The 23,533-nt window shown below is 44.2% G+C and overlaps 1 protein-coding gene across 2 annotated transcripts in view; it reads left to right on the forward strand.

Moving 5' to 3' along the window:
• Positions 1–22,331, forward strand: part of maml3 (mastermind-like transcriptional coactivator 3) — a 146,139-nt gene extending 123,808 nt beyond the window's left edge. For both annotated transcript variants that reach the window (XM_087842123.1, XM_087842124.1), the window contains exons 4-6: positions 10,804–11,049; positions 15,671–15,749; positions 17,127–22,331. In XM_087842123.1, the coding sequence (XP_087698249.1) occupies positions 10,804–11,049; positions 15,671–15,749; positions 17,127–18,199 (1,398 nt within the window). In that variant the 3' untranslated portion in view covers positions 18,200–22,331. The remainder of the gene's footprint in view (positions 1–10,803; positions 11,050–15,670; positions 15,750–17,126) is intronic.
• Positions 22,332–23,533: the final 1,202 nt, after the last annotated feature.

Below are 23,533 nucleotides of genomic sequence, written 5' to 3' on the forward strand. Positions count from 1 at the left end.
TCAATAACCTGGTTCTTTCGTATTTTTTCAACCTCTTCTTCCTTTAACAGGCAGTTTTTATACAACATTTTAGGGTAACAGTAAGCTAAACTCACACACTGGCTAACCTGACAGTAGCTTAAAGAAACATCTTAAAATGTGCTACATTTTTAGAGGTTTTCCGACACTCTAGTGGAAACCCTGGCATCCGAACTTCACGGGAATAAGAGTTTCAGTCTAAAGTGTTCATATAATGCATATAATGTTCTCATTTTTAACTGTAATAATAAATGTGAATCAATACAGTTTTTCGTTGGTTTTTTTTGCAGAGATCATAGTTTAAAGAATTTCACGCTACACGACTGCAAACGAGCGTGAAGTGACATTCCAGGCTTGCTGCTGTCTGTGGGTGGCATCCTGTGTCTGCACAGAAATCCCTCGGTTAAACACAGAGCCTCCAAACAGCGTTCATGCTGCAGGGACTCATTTAGTCAAACTGATCCACTCCTGCATGCCTACATGCATTTCACAGCGTCGCTGCATGGCATCATGTCGCTTCAGTTATGGTTAAAGGATGATCCCCAAGAAACCCTGTTAACCCAGCCGATTGTTTTTGAGCCTGTGAGGTGAATTTTATGAAGGGGGGAAAAAAAGGAAAATGGAAGGTTGAGTGTGTTTCACTTTGACATTGATCTGTAAATTATGTGTGCATGAGGGTGAGTGTGCGTAGATTCAAAAGATTCCGAAATAGGCCAGTTAGGGTTTAAAGTAGAGAGATGTTAGAGATTAAACAGACCTCTGTGGGGAGCAAAACTCCTCTCCAGCAGTTTAAATATAACTCTCTTCTGGGAGAAACTGAGTAAGTCTACAAGTGTGTGTGCCTGTGTGTGTTTGAGGGGGGCCGGGCTGGGTTAGTGGGTTTATGTGTTGTTCTACATGTGAAAAATATGTGGCTAAGAAACTTTGATCTGTCCTTATTGCTCCGTGCATATTTGTATTTGGGGGGCAAATGTGTTTACATATTCGGTTTTATTTTTCCCTGTGGGAGCAAACCTTCATGTTTTAGGATGAAGACTTGTTTTTGGGCCAGTTTAAGCTTCCAGGAAATTCGTGTAAAGCGATGTAATGCCCTCTGAAGCGATGGAAACGTGACTCTGTGTGTGATGAAGAGATGTCTTCTTTACCTTGGAAGCTGTGGGGATAGTTCAACACTGTAAGGTCTGCCTTCACCATCTGCTTGGTGTTAGTGTGTATGTGTGATTATGTATATGCATGTGAATCACTCAGCAGGAGCTGCATAACATGCATAAAGCTTGTGTTTAACCATAAGCTGCAGTGCACCATCTTTTATTTTTAATCAAATACTTTCTTCACCGAGTCACTGACTTCATATCTTTGTGTTAAACACATATTTAAAAGCATAGAAAGCTGTCTGTTTGACGACAAGCTAAAGACGACCTTTATAGAAGATTTTATTGATGCAGAAATCGATGTACAGGTGTCAAAAAGTGCAGTTCCGCTAACGGCCACACGAGGCTACACGCAAACACAGTCACTCCCTACAGATTCATGTGTTGACATGCCTAACTTTACAACAGAAATAAACGTGTTTATAGCCTGAAATCAAAAAACTGTTTAGGCTTCTGAAGCTAATTCGCTCCTTCAGAACAATTCAAGAGGTTTGGGAGGCTGGAACGTGGAATATTTGGAAAAACTCACATCGAATTAGAGCACAGAGGCCAAAGGAAATCTTTTCTCTGAACAAGCCACAGCAGCTTTGAGAATCAGCTGGAACCAGAGCTTTCTGCCTTGGTTGCACTTTCAGTGCCTTTTGGAGCATTTTTAATGGGTTCCTCAGAAATAGTTTGGCCTGTGGTCCGGTACAGCGCTTCCAAGAGGTTTTTCTTTTAGTTGAATTCGATTCTAGTATTTTAATAGTTTACTGCTTAGCGCTAATTAGCAGAAATTCTTGTATACCGAGCATTAGCTGATGCAGCAGCTTAGCATTCCCACCTGTTGTCCAAATATGGTGACTTCTGACTCCAAAAAAAATAAACACTGCAGTTATTAAAAACACTGAGGTTTCAACATGCAGAGTCCAGAAACTATCGGGTCATGTCATGGTTGCTATGTCCAGTTTTATATGCAGTAATCATCCTCTGTCCAATTCTGTTTCCATCTTTATCTTTTCCTGTTGTTTATTAGTCTCATATGTGACTTTCCTCACTCTGCATTGGTTTCATTAGACTTAATTGCACTTAATTAGAGTTAATTACTCTTAATTATGTTTGAATTATATAAAAAGTAACAATGTTTTAGTACTGATGAATGGCAATTGATGATGGGTAATAAAAAGCCAAATGACAGTCAAGTTTAAGACAAAGAGTGGGAAAATGAAAACAGTGGATTATAGACTAAATAACATAATTATTGTTTTTATCCTCAAAAACAAACTCTGGCTTTCAAATTAAAGGAAAATTCTGTCTTCTGTCCCCATGTTTTCGCATATTGTGGGAATTTGGGGGTTGACAACACAAAGGAAATTGTGTGCTATAACCTGTATGTGAGCATACGGTGTCTTCTGCCATCCATATCACAGCTTTTGAAATATAATCCCTCATGCGTCTGTAGCTGCTGTCTCCATCTCCATTCATTCAGGCTGAAACCTTTGAATATAACAAACTCCACTCCAGCAAACAGGCACATTTGGCAGTCACATTGCCACCTCATTCTTCACGATGCAGTGCTTTTGATTTGCATATTTTGCCACACCTCTCATGCGTCACGGGAGGGGGTCACAGTTTAAGGTCAGCCAGCATGAATCCCAAGGACATTCAGGCATGGATGAGCCCTGGCTGCGAAGGCGCCTTCTGTGACCTTCAGCTGGCTACGGTAACCAGGGACACGGCTTGGATTTGCCCATAAACCTTCACCTGCTGCAGATCTTCTGCTCATCTGAATAGAGACTTGGGGGGAAAAAACCGATACATTTCCTGCTCACTGTCTCAGTCTGATTGCAGCTGTAGCCTCTGTAACAGACTAATGAAGCATCTCCTTATCCACCCAACCCTCGCTTTGCATCTCCTCTCTCCTCTTCACACCCTCCCCCTCCCTCCCTCTTACACAAGCGGGTGACAGATGTGAGCCACTCTGGAGAGCACGCAGACACCCAGCGCTCGGCTGCCAGGCGCCGATGCTCTTATAGGTTGTGTGTGAGTGTGTGTGTGTTTCTTTTGCATAAACTTGTAGTAGTGCTGTAGTAATCTGTCCCTTTTTTCTTTGCTTTTTCAGTGTGGGTGCATGTGTTTAGGTGTGTGTGTTATTTCAGTGTAGCAAGTGCAGCCGTTAATCTCACTGCTGTGTGGTCGCAGATGGGATTTTTATCTCAGCTGGAGAGTGGATGTTCATGCCAACAGGGTTATTTCCAGTATTTTCTAAATGGTGTAGAATTGAGGGGGGGCTAGTCCTGTTAGCTCATGAGCAAATTTCCTGCATTCGGAGGCATGGCTGCCGCTTAACAATATGGCAGCAGATGTTTCAGTAATGAAGCTGAGAAAGTGCAGAATTGTTACAACTGTCAATATGTTTTATTCTACTCAATGGTAGAAGTAGTTGTGTAGCTTAGCTTACTTTAGCTAAATAAGGGGTTTAGAGAATTACAGGAAGTGGACCAAGCCACTGCGGCGCGTTTAGGGGGAGTCCATTTTTGTCTAGGATGGACCGTCTCCTAGGCTAGGCGCTTCGCTCATGTCCTATCGGGAGGAGTCCCTGGGGCAGACCAGTGCTCACTGAGTGGAACAGATCCCTCGGTTAGCTTGGGAACACCTTGGTATCCCCCCGGAAGAGGTCGCCTGAGCTTCTCTGCTTCGACTGCTGCCCTCCTGTGAGCTGAACCCAGATAAGAGATAGAAAATGGATGGATCCATTATCTTCTACTTTCCCAAAGTCAGGTCATGGTTGTAGCGAGGCAAACAGGGTATTCCAGATGTCCTGTTCACAGCAACACTTAGCAGTTCTTCCCGGGGATCCCAAAGTGTTCCAAGCCAGATGAAATATATAATCTGTCCCGCAGGTTCTGGGTCTTCCCTTCCCCTCCAAGTTGCATGTACCCAGAAACTCCACAGAGACCCATCCAGGCAACACTCTGATCAAATGCCTGAACCACCTCACCTGTCTCCCAGGAAGGAAACTCTAACCTGAGCCCTTCCAGCTCTCAGAGCTTTTCACCTTATCACTAAAGCCTCAGTTATACTTTTCATGTCCACTCGGGTCCAAGTGGGGTAAATTTCATGAACAGTGAACACGAGGGTCCATGCGGATGTCCACCTGCTTGCCTGTTTCAATGATTGCGCAAACTCATCTGTAGAGAATTTATATTACAATGCACCGACTAGGCATGCGCCCCAGGCAGTGGACTTTAAAGAAATATAACAGGAATAACTACTTAGCCATTGGATCTCCAGCCATCCGTGTCCGTAACAGAGTATGATCAAGGCCTAAGGCTGAGCCCAGCCACCCTGTGGAGAAAACCCATTTTAGCTGCTTGTATGCCCAACCTTATTTTTGCGGGCATATCTCACATTTCGTGACCACAGGCCAGGGTTGGAGGGTTAATCAGCTGATGAATCGAAAGCTTTGCCTGCCTTCCTTCAGCTTCTGCTGTCACAGTGTCCAATTTTCACCAGTGTGGGGGGTCGTTGCTCAAAATAATGCAGTACACATCAATTACTTTTAGAAAATATCATGCTTACATTACTTAAGTACTCTGTCAAGAAGGTAATTTTTCACTACTGCTACTGTAACATGGCCTGTCACATAAAACAATACAAACATGTTAGCATACCAATGCAAATCCCAGTCCTAATGATGACACGCAAAGCCGACAGCAAAGTCGGTAAAAAAATCAAATAAAAAGCCCAAGAGGTTACCTGTTTTGTTACCTGGTGGAGATGATTCAGTTTAATTTTATTTATATAGCGCCAAATCACAACAACAGTCGCTTTATATTGTAAGGTAGACCCTACAGGCTCTGGCTGCTTGGCTGGAGTCTGCATGCGCTCAGCGTTAAAGTCATTTTGAGTTCTTTATCACCTTTTATGCAGATGCTCACAAAGAGTTGATTTTGTGTTAGCAGCAGTGATATTTAGACAGGATACAGTTTGCTATTGTGTTCTTTCCCTTTCGTGCAATTACAGTTAAGCTACTGTTCATATCTAAATTCCTTAAAAACTGTTGACTGTGACGCCATTTCCCTCCAACCTGCACACAAACTGAAGTCGGATGATTGCAGCACGAGGAAAGAAAATTGCATGTTTGGAGGGGTTTTGTATCTACTTGTCTTGTAGGTGACTGAGGAGCCATAATTGCATCTGTCTTGTGATTATTGAATTTAGGGCAGAAATATCTTACATTACTGCCATGTAGAAAAATGTAATGTGATTACCGTAATGTGTTACACACAGTGCTGACTTTTTGTTAAGGGTCAAGTAACTAATGGTAATAGAAAATTAAAAAAAAAAAATTCTACTTTTTTTTATTTTGCTGTAATCATCAGATCACATGGCAGCAACTGAGTGAATTAGACATGGACAAGATGAAAAGTTGGGGGGAAAAGGTGATTTAAGTGACATGCATGGTTGTTGGTGCCAGACGGACGTACTTCAGACTGCTGATCTACTGGGATTTTCTATCATTAGGATTAATAGAGAATGGTAAAACAAAAAACAAAAAAAACAAGGCGTATGATTCTCGCTTCGGGTGCGAAAGGTCCTGGGTTCAGATCCTGGACGAGCCGCCACTTGTGTTACGTCCCCCCCACCATGGTGGTGGCAAAGGCAGGTAGGAGACAGCAACACCGGACAACCACAATCAATGAAGAAGGACAACAGGACAGTTAAGAATCAGTGGGGATTTATTGGAATCTATAAGAAAAAAGGTGGGGGAGGAGGACTGGGCGGTTGAGCCAAATCAAAGAAAGTAATAAAACAAAAAGAGGTCGAGAGCTCCCAGGGCCTAACTAAAAGAAAAATGCAAAACAAAACGGCTACCTAGCTGCTCAACAAAAGGTCAGTGAAAACATACAAAAGTGGCATCAACCGCATAACCTAGTGTGTCTAACAGTTTAAAACCTGCAATCAGTGTATAGGGTACCCCAGCTTACCTGTCCAGCCTCCCACCACACATAATACAAAGAAGCCTGTTCGCAAATGTTTGTCATAGCAGAAGCCAGCAGCCACCAGCTGGCCAGGGAGCTGCTCATTTGTAGTAATCCTCGGCGTGTGATTGGCCAACTGGGCCCAGACCAGCCAATAGACACATGCCAATCAACTTCGAACTGGCCAATAGGTGGAGGCTTGACACCTGAAAGACAAATAGAACACAAAAGCAAAGCCACACCTCTTGGCACGTAACACAGCTGCGGTTCTCTGGGTGAAAATGACTTGTTGATGTCCGAGGTCAGACTTTCTGATAGAAAGACAACAGTAACTCCACTCTTTACAACAAAGGTATGCAGGAGAGCATCCATCAAACCTTGAAGCAGATGGGCTACGGCAGCAGAAAACTACACCAGGGGCCAGTAACAGGAAACTTTGGCTAAAAGATTTGGACAGTAGAAGATTGGGCTCATTTGTACCAAGTGAACATCATTTAAACAGCCAAGGTCTCTCTGGGTGTTTTTGTTGACCCATCCTCTGATGGCTGCTTCCAGCAGAAAAAAACAGGCCATGTTACAAAGTTCAGAACATCTCAAACAGCTTTCTTGAACACTCATTGTTCTGTCTACCTCGTCTCACACACAACAAGTTGGGAAAGATGGCTGCCTCCTGGAGCTTTCTTCCTTTCAAAAGGGAGTTTTTCCTCCACACTATCGCCAAGTGCTTGTTCAATAGGGAATCATCTGATTGTTGGGTTTTTCTCTCTGTTATTGTAAGGTCAATAAGGGACTGCTGTTTATGAATTGGCGCTATGTAAATAAAACTGAATTGAATTGAACTAAATTTTACTCGATGCCCTCCACAGTTACCAGATCTCAATCCAATAGAGCACCTATGGGATGTCGTGGAACGGGAGGTTTGCATCGTGGATGCACGGAAGACAAATCTACAGCAACAGAGACCAAAATCTCTGAGGAATATTTCTGGCAACTTGTTGAATCTAAGTCTCAAACAGTTAAGGCCGTTCTTAAGCTAAATATGGGTCCAACCCAGTACAGCTTTACCGAATGAAGTAGCCCAAAGTGTATTTACCTAAACTAATTAATGCATTATTATCTCTTATAAGTAAAGAGATAAATAAACAATGAAGTGACTAAACTGAACAGATGCCACTGATATATGGTGTACTCACTCTGTGCACAGAAAATCATGACCCTGAAATAGAGCACCAGACTGCAGTGACTCAATCAGACCCGAACAAACTGGGTGCCAGTCCCTGCATACCAATGCATTCACATAAACACAAATACAGTTAATGCAGCAGACGCATATTTCAGTCTCTCTTATACACGCGCACACACACACACATACATGCACACACACAAATTTCCGCTCACTTCATGTGTAATGTAATCACCTAGGCTCTCCATGCCTGCTAACCCAATAAAGCTGACAGTCTCCAACACACACAGTTACATACACACAAACAAACACACACATGCTCCAGAATACATTCAACTCTTGGTTTCTTCTTCTTTCCGCCTCAGTTTTTCTGCCACAAACCGTCCGACTTACAGGAACTGTTTCAGTTACAAACTTCAGCCTGTGACTGAGCTCTTATTCGTTAGCAGCTAAGCTTCAAGTCACTTTATCCACTGACCCATTTCTGCTGAACAGCTCAGAGTTTGGGGGCTGACTCGAGCCGGTCCGAGGTGCCAAAACGAAGCGTCTGGGGGAGAGAGTTGGATGGACGGGGCTGACAGAGAAAACAGACACAGAGCGTGCTCTTTCTTACATTAGTAACAACGCTCACACGAGAGGACAAAGAGAGTGGAAGATTGGTCGAACACATTAACGCTGCACGGGAGACTCGTTTGTACCCGCGTGTACTGTACGCTGTTTGTTCGGGTCTGCCCGGTTGTTGCGGAGGGTGACCAGGCGCGGCGGCCATAACCGCTCCTCCGAGCGCCATCTGCTCGGCGCTGCAGCAACTGTTGCCAGGGTACCTGCTCTCCTCTCCTCCCCTCCAGCCCACCTTTTACTCCTCCTCCTCTTTTGGCTCATCACCTCCATCGCATCCTCTCGATTTTTCTCCCCAAACAAGATCTACGCTCAAATCCTCCTCCTGTGGTTGTCCTTCTGCTCTCATGCCTCGTTTCTCTCCACACACATGCTCTTTTCTCTTCCCTCCAATTAATTTAATTTGCCTTTTCATTCTGAAGAGGATACCTGCTTTTGATTTAATGAGCTTTATTGGCGTGAGATTTAATTCTTTGTATATTAGCGACGCTCCAGTGAAGTATTAACAGCGCTGAAATAGTACTAATTCGAATTCATTTACTGCGTTTCCATTATTTTACTCTTCGTGTCTGTCTTCTCCGTGTGTCTTTATTTGACTAGAAGATGTGTCGGAGCTGTGCTTTCTTTAGGAAGATGCCACCGTGCTGCTTTTTCACCACCTCCAGGAAAATCTTTAAGACTTTTCCCTCTCCTCTTTCCTCTCTAACCCGTCTTTCTTCCGTTTTTTCACTCCTTTGCAGTTGTGTGGACATGACTCAGGGCCCCTTCTCTTCAGAGAAGAGATGGAACCAAAGAAAGAGTCGAGAAAAGAGGACTTTGATGGGGTGGGGGGGTGTTTAGAGAGAAGGAAAGAAAAGTGGTAGAGTGAGAGAGGGAGCGATCGTAGATCAGAGCCGTCATGATTGAGCCATCTGCTGAGAGGAGGCCAGTGAGACCCGCACACACACGCCTGTGCTTAAAGATCACCACTGCCACCCGTTGGTCATTTCCCAGCACTACAGCTCGCCGTCTCTTCCCCGCTCTCGTGCATCGTCTAACTGCCGCGCTGCCATCCGGGCACAAACATGCCATCCGAAGATGAGACACGTAGCTCTGAACATCGATCAGTCTGGTCTGGCTGTCTGGTGAGCCAGTCCTAAGCAGCCGATTCTGTTTGCTCCACAGGGCTTTTTGTGCTCTAATATATGAGGTTTATCTACACGTAACTCCTTTCTAAGAAGAGCCGAGCCTCAATGCGGATTACGAGGCTTTGGCTCTTTCAAAACATATTGAGTATACTGGTGTGTTACTGACGCGAGCCAGCGATGTGATTTGGTGCTGTAATCCCGCGTTCGCTGTTTCATTCTTGCCCTGCAGTTAAATGTGATTTGTTGTACACTCTTTGTTCCTGTGTGCTGGTGCATTTTTATGCGAGCAAACACTCTTTACTGGCCCGAATCATTCTTTCCTCTCCTCTCAGTCCTCCCCCTTTCTATTGCTGGCAGGCCTAAACAATGTCCACTCTCGTTCAGCTGTCTAACCTTTAATAGATCCATAAACACTCCACTCCCATTGGCCAGAGCAGGCCATTTCATCCTATTAGAGATTAGCATACGCCTGAGTGGAGGAGGAAGTGCTCTTTATATGCTAATGAGGAGATAATGTATGCAGCACAGCGAGGACAAGCCGGTGCCCCCGTTGGGAGGACTCAGGGTGGCCCAGCGTGCTGAATCTTGAGGCAGTCTTGTCTTTATCTTGTTTTTCACTGTCATTCACAGACAGCTGGACTGTGTCTTTGTGAGTTAAAATACATCACAAGGCTCGACTGCAGCGTTATGCCAAAAAAGGGACCACGCAAAGCCGGCAGTCTAAATGCCTCCATCTCCGATAGTGTATAAAATATGCCTTCCTTATGTATCTGATCTTATTGTGTGGCATTCACTTGTGATAAAGAGCGATAACAATGACTCGGTGGAGAGGAGATTTTCAGAGTCTGAAATGGTTTTGTTAGATGCCGAGAAGCTCCTTTTTGTTTGGTTTTACGCCTTTAACCGAGCATACGTGATTAAAAATGGCTTCAGTGGAATATTTAAACATCTTGGAAAATACATATACTTTGCTTTCTTGCAAAGAGAGTGTTAGCGCTGAGAGTTTTGACCTGTATGGTTTACAATTACACCTTTGCGTGCATTCTTTTGACTCACTTGGCATTGCTCAAGAGAAATTCTTTAACAGAAAAACTGTAAGAGTTTGTTTACCATGTGGCTAAATGCTACCTAGCTATACAGCATGTAGTGATTCACTGGTGACCTCGTGGAAGTTCTTTCTTTGCCTTCCCGTCATCGAGTTTCGTGTAATTTCTCCTGATATACTGACAGACAAATAGACAACATACATACAAGCTGGTTAGGAATAATATTATTGCAGCTATAGCTTTATAGAGCTTTATAGATGCTAGCTGGCTGATTTTTTTAGCTTTTCACACAGAAGCCTACTGTTTCCTGTCTTTAATCTATAGACTGTATATAAAAAGCTGCCATAGCTTCTGGATATGAGAAGGTTTATGATGCAGAACCATCATCGACGTGCATTCTTTCTAATGGTCAGCAGGGGTCAAGTCCTCTGACTACCCACTTTACTCTGTGACCTCATTCAATTCTTTGTATTTTGTTAATTGTTGTCATTATTAAACTCAAGAAGGGTGACAGAGAAGGGCTTGCTTTAGGGAGGAGCCAATTGATGACATCATACACCTACCTTCATCTCTTATATACAGTCAATGCTTTATCCAGCTGGCTGCTAGTGTCATATTTAAATGACAGCTGTGCAAGTGTGCTGTGATGTCTTATTAGCTGATAGCCCACCTGACCTGCTGCCTTCTTCTTTCTAGGAGCAAGGTGTGGTGGGGATGTCACGACCACCTGGCGCCATACCACCTCCTCACCCCGCTGGCGGCGTTGCCTCCGGGGTGGGCCCCAACCAGGGATCAGGTCCGCCTCCGGTCTACCGGCAGGACGTGATGAAGCAGATGATGGTGATGGAGCAGGAGAAGAGGGCGCAGATGCACATGATGGAGCAGCAGAAACAGCAGCTCTTAAGAGAGCAGAGACAGCAGCAGCAACTCTTGGCTGAACAGGTGAGTTTATGTTCATGTCATTCAGTGGGGTGATGATTAAACAGGAAGGAAGGCCTCTGTGACTCATCTGTCACCCATTAAATTATAATGTGTGCGTGTGCGTGTTTGCCTTGTTTGTTCATACATCCATGTAGATTTGTCAGCATCTTCAGCTCAAACAAGAGCAGCTCATCCTCTCTTCTTCCTCACTGTTGTCTGGTTGCATGTATAATTACCCTCAACCAGCCCCCTCTTCACTACTTCCTTTTCATCTCTTCAGTGTGTGTCTGTGTGTGTGTGTAGATGTGTTTTTGTCACATGCCGCCTGCTGTGATAATATGGTGTTTTCTTTTTATTTCTCTCTCTGTGAGGGAATCAAGTGTTAAAAGAGTTCTGAACTCTGAAGTCACCACCCACTACGAAGGGTTTTAATTGGATCTGCAAAAACATACACAGACACGCAAATATAGGTGCCCAAAAGGAACGCCATCCTGCTGGGATTTAGTGTATGTTGTTAACTGAGTATAAAATGAGCAACCTGTCCATGCATACATTCAGGACCTGCTTTAAAATGTGCAGACTGCTTGTTAATGTGCAGACCTTTCAGGTTTCTCTTTATACCTGCAGAACAAACTGTGGCTACATCATTACACCAATCAGTTATGATGCTGTTAATGCAAACGAGCATCACACAGGTTATGTACGCAAATCTAATCCCGTCGGCACACATCTTCCTCTCTTCTTCTATACCAAAACATCTGTTTTAGTACAGTTATACCCAACATCTGCCTAAACTCAACAGTAAAAACATCTGCCTAATTTAAATTACACCAACATCTGTCGTAACTCAGCTGTATCAGCATCTGTCTTAACTCGACCAACATCTGTCTCAGCTCAGCTGCATCAGCATCTGTCAGAACCTGTCTTGACTCAGCTGTGCCAACATCTGCCTGAACTGGCTGTACCAACATCTATTTTAACTCCACTGTATCAGGTGGCCAACATATAACAAACTCTAGCAACATCTGTCTTAACTTCATTATACCAGCATCTGTGTTAATGCAATTATATCATCCATCTTAACTCAGTTGTACCAGTGCCTGTCTTAACTCAGCTGTACCAACATCTGGCTAAACTCAGTTACACCAACATCTGTCTGAACTCAACTGTTCTGATATCTTCTTCTGCTGTCCCCAATGCTGTTTACCCAACACATCTTCCCAAAGCACCAAATCACAAAAGCAGTTGCCTTAAGAGGCTTTATGTTGTAAGGTAAAGACCCTACCATAATGGGGCGAAAACCCCAACAATCAAAGGACCTTTGAGCAAGCACTTGGCGACAGTGGGAAGGAAAAACTTCCTTTTAACGGGAAGAAACCTAGGATCAGGGAGGGGCGGCCTCTCCTGAGCCTGGGTGACTTTGTTTAGGATGAGGGGAGGAAGAGAGGACAAAGACCTTAGTGCAGCATTCGATACTGTCGACCATAATATCCTATTAGCGTGATTAGAACATGCGTAGGTATTACAGGTACTGTGCTGCAGTGGTTTGTATCATATCTATCTAATAGACTCCAATTTGTGCATGTAAATGGAGAGTCCTCTTCACACACTGAGGTTAATTATGGAGTTCCACAGGGTTCAGTGCTAGGACCAATTCTGTTTACATTATACATGCTTCCCTTAGGCAGCATCATTAGAAGACATAGCATACATTTTCACTGCTATGCAGATGACACCCAGCTCTATTTATCTATGAAGCCAGATAACACACACCAATTAGTTAAACTGCAGGAATGTCTTAAAGACATAAAGACTTGGATGGCCACTAACTTTCTGCTTTTTAATTCAGATCAAACTGAGGTCATTGTACTCGGCCCTGAAAATCTTAGAAATATGGTATCTAACCAGATTCTTACTCTGAATGGCATTACCTTGGCCTCCAGTAACACTGTGAGGAACCTTGGAGTCATTTTTGACCAGGATATGTCCTTCAACGCACATATTAAACAAATATGTAAGACTGCTCTCTTCCATTTGCGCAACATCTCTAAAGTTAGAAATATCCTGTCTCAGAGTGATGCTGAAAAACTAGTTCATGCATTTATTACTTCCAGGCTGGACGACTGCAATTCATTATTATCAGGATGTCCAAAAAACTTGCTGAAAAGCCTTCAGCTAATCCAAAATGCTGCAGCAAGAGTCCTGACAGGGACTAGAAAGAGAGAGCATATTTCTCCTGTTTTGGCTTCCCTTCATTGGCTTCCTGTTAAATCCAGAATTTAATTCAAAATCCTGCTCCTCACATACAAGATCTTAAATAATCAGGCCCCATCTTATCTTAATGACCTTGTAGTACCATATCACCCTATTAGAGCACTTCGCTCTCGCTCTGCAGGCCTACTTGTTGTTCCTAGAGTATTTAAAAGTAGAATGGGAGGCAGAGCCTTCAGTTTTCAGGCCCCTCTTCTGTGGAACCAGCTTCCAGTTTGGATTCGGGAGACAGACACTATCTCTACTTTCAAGATTAGGCTTAAAACTTTCCTTTTTTCTAAAGCATATAGTTAGGGCTGGACCAGGTGACCCTGAATCCTCCCTTAGTTATGCTGGAATAGACGTAGGCTGCCGGGGGATTCCCATGATGCATTGAGTTTTTCCTTTCCAGTCACCTTTCTCGCTCACTATGTATTAACAGACCTCTCTGCATTGAATCATATCTGTTATTAACCTCTGTCTCTCTTCCACAGCATGTCTTTATCCTGTCTTCCTTCTCTCACCCCAACCGGTCGCAGCATGGCCCCACCCCTCCCTGAGCCTGGTTCTGCTGGAAGTTTCTTCCTGTTAAAAGGGAGTTTTTCCTTCCCACTGTCGCCAAAGTGCTTGCTCATGGGGGTCATATGATTGTTGGGTTTTTCTCTGTATCTATGAAGCGCCTTGAGGCAACTTTTGTTGTGATTTGGCGCTATATAAATAAAATTGAATTGAATTGAATTGAAAGGCAGCACGGTGGCACGGTGGTTAGCACTGTTGCCGCACAGCAAGAAGGTCCTGAGTTCAATTCCAACATCAGGCCGGGGTCTTTCTGTGTGGAGTTTGCATGTTCTCCCCGTGTTTGCGTGGGTTCTCTCCGGGTACTCCGGCTTCCTCCCACCGTCCAAAGACATGCAGCTTGTGGGGATAGGTTAATTGGAAAATCTAAATTGCCACTAGGTATGAATGTGCGAGTGAATGTGAGTGCGAATGGTTGTCTGTCCCTGTGTGTTGGCCCTGTGACAGACTGGCGACCTGTCCAGGGTGTACCCCGCCTCTCGCCCTATGACAGCTGGGATAGGCTCCAGCGCCCCCCGCGACCCTGAAAAGGATAAGCGGAAGCGAATGGATGGATGAATTGAAAGACACGCTGTGGAAGAGAACCAGAGATTAATATTAACTAATGATGAAATGCAGAGTAGGGCTGCAGCTTAAACAGATTCTTTTGGTAGTTGACTAATCTGCCAATTTTCTTTGATTAGTCGATTAGTCAATGATTATTTGTCTCTTATCTCCGCTTCCTGTGGGCAAACTTCCTGTTCTAGGCTCCAGTGACTCACCTGCTTAAGTCTGCCCACCTGTGATTAGCACCCTGTTGTCTCGTCCCACAGCTAATGAAAACAATGACCTAGGAAACACTCAAATGTATTTTTAACATTACATTAAAAATGAAATAAATAAAAATATTAGGTAAAACAAGTTAAAATGCTAGTATTTAAACAAAAAAAATAACGTGCAAATAGGAAACAAAAAATGGCTTCTGTCCATAAGTTTAAATAAAGCTTCAAATTAAATCAGAAAGATTTTGTGCCCCAATATTGCAGTAAAACAGAGAGTGGGTTCAGGGTCACCTGATCCAGACCTAACTATATGTTTTATCAAAAAAGAAAGTTTTAAGCCTAATCTTGAAAGTACAGTCTGTCTCAAATCCAAACTGGGAGCTGGTTCCACAGAGAGGGGGCCTGAAAGCTGAAGGCTCTGCCTCCCATTCTGCTTTTAAATGCTCGAGGAATGCTGCAGTCTCAGAGCGAAGTGCCTGGTTAGGGGGATATAGTAATATGAACTCTTTAAGATAAGATGGAGCCTGATTATTCGAGACCTTGTGAGGTCGCCGCTGTTCCCAGCATCTATATAACTTCATCAAACTTTAACTGTATCAGTATTGTGGAATATTGGTGCCTGATCTTGACAGTATGAACAAGTCTCACTGCCTCACTGTACCTGGACTTAACTAACATCTACTGTAACAAGCATCTGTCTGTTCTCAGCTACATCTGTCTCTACCTTAAAATCTCCTCCATCAAACATTTGTGTACCTACATCTTTATATTATTTACTTTTGGCTGTTATTGGCTCTTTAAGAGCAGGCATGGGTCCAGCTCAAGTGGCCATTAGAGGAAGTGCAGCTTTTAGCACTTTACCACATTGGCTTCAATCCGGCGATAGAGGAGCAAAAGAAAGGTTCTTCTGCTAAACTATTCTTACTGTCAAGTGTGATTCTGTTCTTCTGTGTATCTCACACCCTAATGATACAAAATTCATGAAATAGGTACGAGCAGCTGTAACACGCTTTCAGCATACTTGCTTAACAACTTCCATCTGTCTGTGTCTGCAGCTCCAGCAGCAGCAACATCTCCCCAGACAAATCGGCCAGGGCCAGAGGAATCCATATCCCCAAGTCAATCAGTACCAAGGTGAGACACATGAGCACGTGCGTTCATGTCACCTGTGCAGCAATGCACGCACGGCATGCGCCTGCGCAAGAATGGCTGCACCCCACAGGATTTTCTCACACGTTATTATTTATTGGAAAATTAGAAAATGGATTTAGCACCCAGATGGTTGTGTGTGTCGGGGGGGATGGCTACAATTATACATGCATGTTTTGTCAGCAACAAGTATGGTATACATGGTGGCGCTCCAAGACATTTAGGGACGTAACAGATTTTGCAGTTCATTCGGTGCCACGTTCACAGACAGATATGTATGCAAACAACAGCACTGACCAAACATCACCCTGAAACCAAGCCTCGTCCTTTCTGTCTGTCTCTGTCAGATACATCAGTTGGCGCTCAGATGCTCTCCAGCCTCTCTCTCTCTCTCTCCTCCTCTCTCCGGGAAAAAAAAAATACAAAATAAAAAAAATAAAAAATTCTGCTCTGCCTGTTACCACGGCAACTTGTCTGTCCTGGATCCCCCAGAGTTCCGGTGAAGTCGGAGAGATGGATGAGAGCAGGGGAAGTGGGAGAGAATGGGAGGAGGAGTGAGAGCGGGGCGGCTGGCAAGTAGAGGGAAAGGTAGATGGTTCGGTGGGTAGAAGGAGAGGTTGAACGGAGAGATGAGATGATGGAGAGACAAAGAAAACACAGAGGAAGTGAGAGAGAGAGAGAGGAGGAGGATGAGGAAGAGAGTCAGGCTGAAAAACCATTTATAGCCATCAGTGTCTGCAAATGAAAGAGATAATATGGAGAGGAAGAGGAAGCTCCGGTGTGAAACTCCGGCCTACAGATATACACATTAACTCAGCTGTCCTGCAGTGTGATTGTGCTCATATCACCTACAAATCTCACTCTCGATATATTTGTGATCTGTGAAGTATATAGACAGTTACCTGCAACTCTACTCACTTCCTACTTACTGGAGTGAGTGATCCTCTTCATTCTCGCTCCTCTGTTACATTTTCAGCCTGAGCTGTGAGGTGGGGGATTAGTGGAATGATGTCAGAAGTGGGTTTATTATAGGATTTAAAGCCATTTCCACGCTAGCAGACCTCCTCAGCTCAGCTGCTTCTGAGCATCTAATAGCAAAAAGTAGAGGAGTGAGATGTTGGTGCTTCAGTGTGTTTAGTTTTATTTTGGTGGGGTAGGATTTGGGCCAAATTGGATGGGAAGCATTCGTTTCCAGAGTAAAGGGGCTGTCGTGCAACATAAATCTTTGCCTCAGCAATGACTTATTAGAACCGTCTTATGGCCTTTGGGTCATTTAAGTGGCTCTACTGTGTAAGCTCTCAGATTTTCCCCTACAACTATTTCCTCATCTGTTTGCTAACTCCTCTTATTTTCCACTCCTAGGTACCCCTCAGGCTCTCCAGAACATTCGGGCTACCCGCCTCCTGCAGCAGCCGCAAACTCAGCAGCAGATGGTCCAGATGAGTTCTGTTCAGGCCCAGGGTGGCTCTGTGGGACCCCAAACTGACATGGGACTACCCTACAGTAACCAGGGATCCAACCAGGGTTCCCTGTATGGGCTCAACCCCTCCATGAGCCAAATGATCCACCAGCAGCAGCACCAGAGCCAAAGCGTCCAAGCCTCCATGGGTCTTCCGCCACAGCACAACCCCACCGGAGGGCCACCCCGGCAGGCAGGTGCGGGTCCTGGAGTCGGAGGTATGCCTGGAGGACCCGGAGGTGGTGGAGCTGGAGGTTATGGAGGGCAAGGGATGTTAATGAACTCTATGACCCAACAGCCTCTTAAAGGACCTCCTAATGCCAAAGCTCAAACACAGAGACTGCAGAGCATGCTGGGAGGAGGCGGTGGGGGAATGGCAGCAAGTGGCTGGCCGCAGCAGCAAGGACAGAGTCTGCAGGCCATGGGGGGTGGAGTTGGAAGGACTACAGGAGGAGGGGGAGGAGATATGGTGGGGTTCAGCTCTGCCCAGGGTTATGGGATGCAGCCGGGTCAACCCCCACGCATGGCTAAACAACACTTTCAGGGCCCGGGACAAGGGATGGGCCAGGGGATGGACCCCAGGTTGGGCAACCCAGCTGCGGGTATGGCTGGCCCAATGATGGGCCCTCACATGGGTGGTCAACCAAGGACCAACCAACCCCGCCCTATGGTTATGAACCAGGGAATGAACCAGGGGGTGATGGGCCAGGGAATAACTGGGATGGGGGGTTTCGTGCCAGGCCCTGGGGGGCCAGGATTAGGGGCAAGTGGAGGTGGAGGAGGTGGATCTTACGGACCAGGGGCGGTCGGGGTTGGAGGTCAGCCGCAGGGCTACCAGAGGACAGCCAATCAGGACATGTCATCCTATGGATACGGGGGCGGGCCCTCAGGCGGAGGAGCCTTCGGATTGGGCGACGGCTCGGGGGCAGAGCTGGACTCAAGTGACGGTTGGATGGAGGAGTTTTTCTCGAGCTAATAGCCAACGGGGACAGTTGTTACTGGATGAAATAAAAACATTTAAAGTTGGACAAATTTTAAAATCTGAGAAAGTAAAACAAAAACGATAACATGACGTGGACTGGCATGTTTTTGTTTTGTAAAACATGAGCAAGATTATAAATGAGTTCCTGTGTTACGTTTTGTGCGTATGTATGTGTGCGTGTGATGGAGAGAGCTATCATTTTGTCTTGTGCATATTAATGAAAAACCAATATAGAGATTAAGAAGTGTGTTTCCTAATTTTCCCTTTTTTCTCTGTGGAATAAATTTCTTCAGTGTTTGAAAGCGAGGCCCATTCACGCAGCAGCGCTTTGAGCCCGAGCTTCAGCAGGGGCTGATTGGAAACTGTAGACTGATGAAGGGGAAGCAAGACTTGTTCTCAAGACAGCAATTTATTTGTGTTTGTGTGTTTGTGCCACCCTGATCAGTGCTTCAGATCTCTCAACTACGCGAGGAGCTGAAGGGAGTAGAAAGCACTCTCAACGCTCCCATTCCTCCTCTTAGATTTGAGCCCCCCCCTCGTACAGACACACAAACACACACACACACTCACAAATCTGATTCCCTCACGCTCCTTCACTCTGTTCCTTTCACTTGATTTCCCTCTCATCCTCCATTCCTCTCTCCTCCCGTCTTTCCCACCCTCTCTCCAGAGACTCGTTCCTCGCTCTCAACGCTCCTTTCTCTGTTTAAACTGTGCACATCACAACAGAACAAATGATGCTCCTCTATTGTGCCACGCAGGCTCGCTCTGCCCTCTAGTGCTTTTGCTAGGCAACCGACCTGAGTGGCGTTTTTATTTAATTTTTTTAAAAGGGGGGTTGTGGTTCATTTCCTGTGTTGTGTCGCTGTGGTTGCACATGTAGACAAAGACAAAGGCAGTAAAAAGCTGAGAAAAGGAGGAGAGATTAGGCAGCTAAAGCAAGCACACGTAGACAACAACAAACAGACAAACAAGCGTCAGCCCGGGAGGATGTGCAGATGTGTGAGAGGCGGCAAACAGAGCTAATATTAGGCTACACATTAAACCTTCTGTCTGCGTGACACAAACCACATCGCATGCATCAGGCAGACAGAAACGATCGCTGGGCACTGAATGTATTCAAGCACCACAAGTGACTTCTTCTTCTAAAGAGACGAGAAAAAAAGCTCATTGAAAAGCCGCCCGCAGTGTTTTATTTTGTCGCTGTGTTTTTCTTTTACGGTGAATCTGGTAGTTTGTCAATTACACACGGAAAAGAAAGTTTAAATTAGTTTTGTTTCTTAGTTCGTCATCTTATGAAAATCTGTTTGGTAAAAAAAAATCTGTGGCTCAGCTTGTCGTCACTCACCGTAGCCCCGCTTTCGTGACATCGTGGCTTCTCTCAGCTGTAAAACGCCCTCGTTTCAAACTATAACTGTGCTATACTGTAACACTACTGTGAAGAAATACAAGTCGGGCCCTTCTGGCGCTTTACAAGGAAAATGAACCACTGCTAAGCCTTGAGTTTGTTTTAAAGAGAGAGAGAAGCTTCAGATAGCCTTTAAGGGACAGCTCACCCCAAAGATAAAATTCTCATACTTTTCATCAGGTGTGCAGTTTTATTTGTCCTTCGTCCGGTCAGCTGCAGAGATTTCAACCTTCACTTAGGTGTAATGGAAATAAATCGCATGATCTGGTTACTCAGAAAACATCCACAAACCATGTGCTTTAACAAACTACAGCCACCAACAACATCAATGTGCAGAAGTAAGAGGGTAACTACCAATGATGAGAAGCTTGCACAATAGTAGTTATGGAGTTGAGTGTCAGTGCTAACTACACACTTCTATTGGCTGTAATTCAGTATAAAGAAAGAAAATCTGTTGGTTTTGAAGTCCTAATGTTGGCTTGTGGCCACGACTCTGAAGGTTTTTCTGACCCAAATATGTCTCTATTTGTATGAGACAGTGGACTGCTAAGCTATGAGCTCACACTTGCATGCTTGGTTAGGAAACCGCATCATTAAACTGTACAGGTGCACTGCACATCCACAGGTACCTGCTAGTTAGTGCCAACTAACTTCAAAACTGAAGCATGGGTTGCTCCAAAAGACACCGAATGGTGAGAGGTCCAGTTCAGTGACCCCAATTGGCATTTCTGAGGCTTATCAGACAGCCATCATCTGTTGCTATCAAAGTTACCATGGGATGGGTGTAACATATAACAAAACTATACCCACTGCACAGGTGATATAAAGGGGTAAGTTATCTCTAGAGATCAATGCCATATTTGTTTAGCACCAGGGTGTAAACATGTTTAATTCTGCTGTAAAGCTGGGCATTTTAACATGGGAGTCTATGGGGACTGAATCATATTTGAAGGCTGCCTCAAGTGGCCACTAGAGGAACTGCAACTTTAATTATTATTATTTTTATTATTATTTATTTTACACACGATTTATGTGATGTTTGGAGTAACCGTTTCATAATTCGTAGAATAAAAATATTTGCAAAAAGTGCTGTTTCATAGAGATGAATAAAGAAAACTGGAGGCTGAAGGAAAAACATATAAAATGAAGGCTGGGGTGATCAGTCCCTTTAAAGCGTTAGTGTCGAGATAATCAGTGCTTCCACTGAAGTTAGTGTCTCCCTTCCCTCTCGACTTCCTCTGCCCTGATGTGTGCATAATGAATATGTGTCAAAAAGGTTTTATTACTGTACTTGTTGGTAACATCTTACATCGCTAACGCTTTAAAAGATGAATGAAAGCGTGTCTGCATTACTTTGTATTTAGCTCATCAGAGTGAAAGTTTGGGGGACGATGCTGTAATCAACAAAACCAAAAAAGCCTTCTTCTCTGTAAACTAACTCCTTGTCATCATCTGTTCTCATGGTTGTTGGTGTTGTATAATCCAACCCTTTAAATACGAACTTTAACCACCACGCCCGTCGTCCTGTAAGCGCCAATGTGTTTGGCAGCACCCGCGAATGAATTTCTGTACTTTTTTGGGGGGTTTCTGTCACCTTTGGGGAGTCCTCCATCTCACTGTATGGAGACTGAATGTCAAGGATATGTAGGGTTTTTATAGCATTCCCGAGTTTTACCAGGGGGAGCACGGTCACAAATTTAAAACCCTCTCGGTCGTTGAGCCTGCCTCGTGTAGGAAAAGCAGCGGAGCGCCCAAACCTGCGGGGGCTCCAATGCTCATGCTTCCAAAAGTTTGATGCTAGTCCAGGCAGGCTCATAAATCACATGTTAGAGGCAGTTTGTGGGAAAACACCCAAGGATTACGAGTCCAACGCAGAGGCAGGAAGGTATAGAAACATGTGTGGGTCAGTGTTAAGGTCACAGCCAAAGTGAGGCTGCGTTTGAAATCCCTTCAGGAAGAGAAAGGAAGCTTCCTCCAAATATCATTATGTACCGGGACCAAGTCTGTAGACAACATTTTAACGAAAACTGTTGTTATTGATGTTCTTTGTTTTATTTTATTTTTTTTTACTGGTGCTGACATATATGTGATTATGAGAAAAAAAACTATATAAAAGATAATGGCTATTTGTAAATATGTTTTTACAGGTTTAAATACATCAGATAATACAGTCTCTACTCTGTAAAGAATTTACTGTTTGTTGGAAAATAGAGAAGTATTTTTATTTTGAAGTTTTTTGGTTTCACTTTTAACCCATCTGAGCTATGCCATTGCACTTCAGACAATGTCTTACTACTAATTTGTATTGTAAACCTCCTCTCTTTTTTGGTATTTTTTTCAGTTGTTTTTTCTAGTTTGAGATTTGACTCGGTTCTTAAGCAGTGCTTATTTCTTTTTATCCTGTACAGAATTCTGAAAATGTTAACAAAAGATAATTACAAGAGACCTTTTTTTTTTGTTTGTTTTTTCAAAAAGATAAAATAAAGAGAGACTATTCTCGCTGATCATATTACATGAAAGCTTCTGTTTACACTGGGTTCATTTACATCATTTACACAGCATGAAACGTGCACTCACTGGACACTGTTAGGTACACCTTAGTAATGGGATGGACCCACTTTTTTACCTTAGCTCTTAATTGCATTGATTCAACAAGGTGCTGGACAACTTCCTCCGTGGTTTTTGTCCATACTGACATGATGGCGTCTGCAAGCATATATAGGGGTGACTGTAGCTCAGCTGGCAGAGCAGGTCAGCCACTAATCAGAAGGTTGGTGGTTCGATCCCAGGCTGCCTCCTCCTGCATGCCAAATATCCTTGGGCAAGATACTAAACCCATGTACCGCCACCCCTACTGGTGGTGGTCAGAGGGCCCGGTGGCGCCAGTGTCCGGCAGCCTCGCCTCTGTCAGTGCGCCCCAGGGCAGCTGTGGCTACAATGTAGCTTGCCATCACCAGTGTGTGAATGACTGAATGTAGTGTAAAGCGCTTTGGGGTCCTTAAGGACTGAGTAAAGCGCTATACAAATGCAGGCCATTTACCATTTACATCCGTGAGGTTTCTGAACATCAGCTGGTCATCTTGACCGTGTTAATATTAGCGTTAACGAGCAGTTAAACAGGTGGCTGGTGAGTGTTTATAAACATTTACTTGGAATTCACTCAGTATTGCTCCAATCACGTCCAGACTGACCCATTAGGCTAAATTAACTGAACATAAAGGCTCAACTAAACTTTGGGCAACTTCGGCGAGCAACTTTTAGAATCACGTTATCTGAATACAGCTTCACTCTCAGACTGCAGAGATACATACCATCTCTACTTTTAAGGTTAGTCTTCAAACGTGTAGCCTAACCTTGATGGCATGATAAAGTAACCCTGAACCATCCTTTATTTATGCTGCTTTAGCCTCAGGCTCCTGTGAGATTTACCATCATTCACCGAGTCATCCCCATGCATTTATATGCCAGTATTTCTTTGCCATAATTTTGTCTGCTCTCCCTATAGTTGGTGTATGGGTACACTCATATACTCATCTTTTATGTTGTCTCCTCTCTCTCACCTCCACAGCAGTGGGAGCTGATTGGAGAACAAGCCTGGTTCTGCTGAGGTCTCTTCCTGTTAAAAAGGAGTTCTTCGTTCCCACCTTTTGCCATGACTCACTCATAGGAAACTTTCTGATCATTGGGATTCTCTTTGTAGCATTGTATGGCAAGTTTAAATTGTAAGCTTTACCTTCCAATATAAAACGCTTGTGCTTGTTATAGATGCAAAATAATACATGTTCATGCTTTGAAAGACGATAGGCGGTGGTTGGATCCGCTGCCCCTATTCCCAAAATTCCAGCAATTATCTTGGAATTATTATAATATAGGTTAACTCCATCCATCCATTGTAATATGACACTATGCTTTTTTTTTAA

This window comes from Neolamprologus brichardi, chromosome 6 (assembly GCF_056152115.1).
Source record: "Neolamprologus brichardi isolate AB-2024 chromosome 6, ASM5615211v1, whole genome shotgun sequence".
In the NCBI taxonomy this organism is placed as follows: Eukaryota; Metazoa; Chordata; class Actinopteri; order Cichliformes; family Cichlidae; genus Neolamprologus; species Neolamprologus brichardi.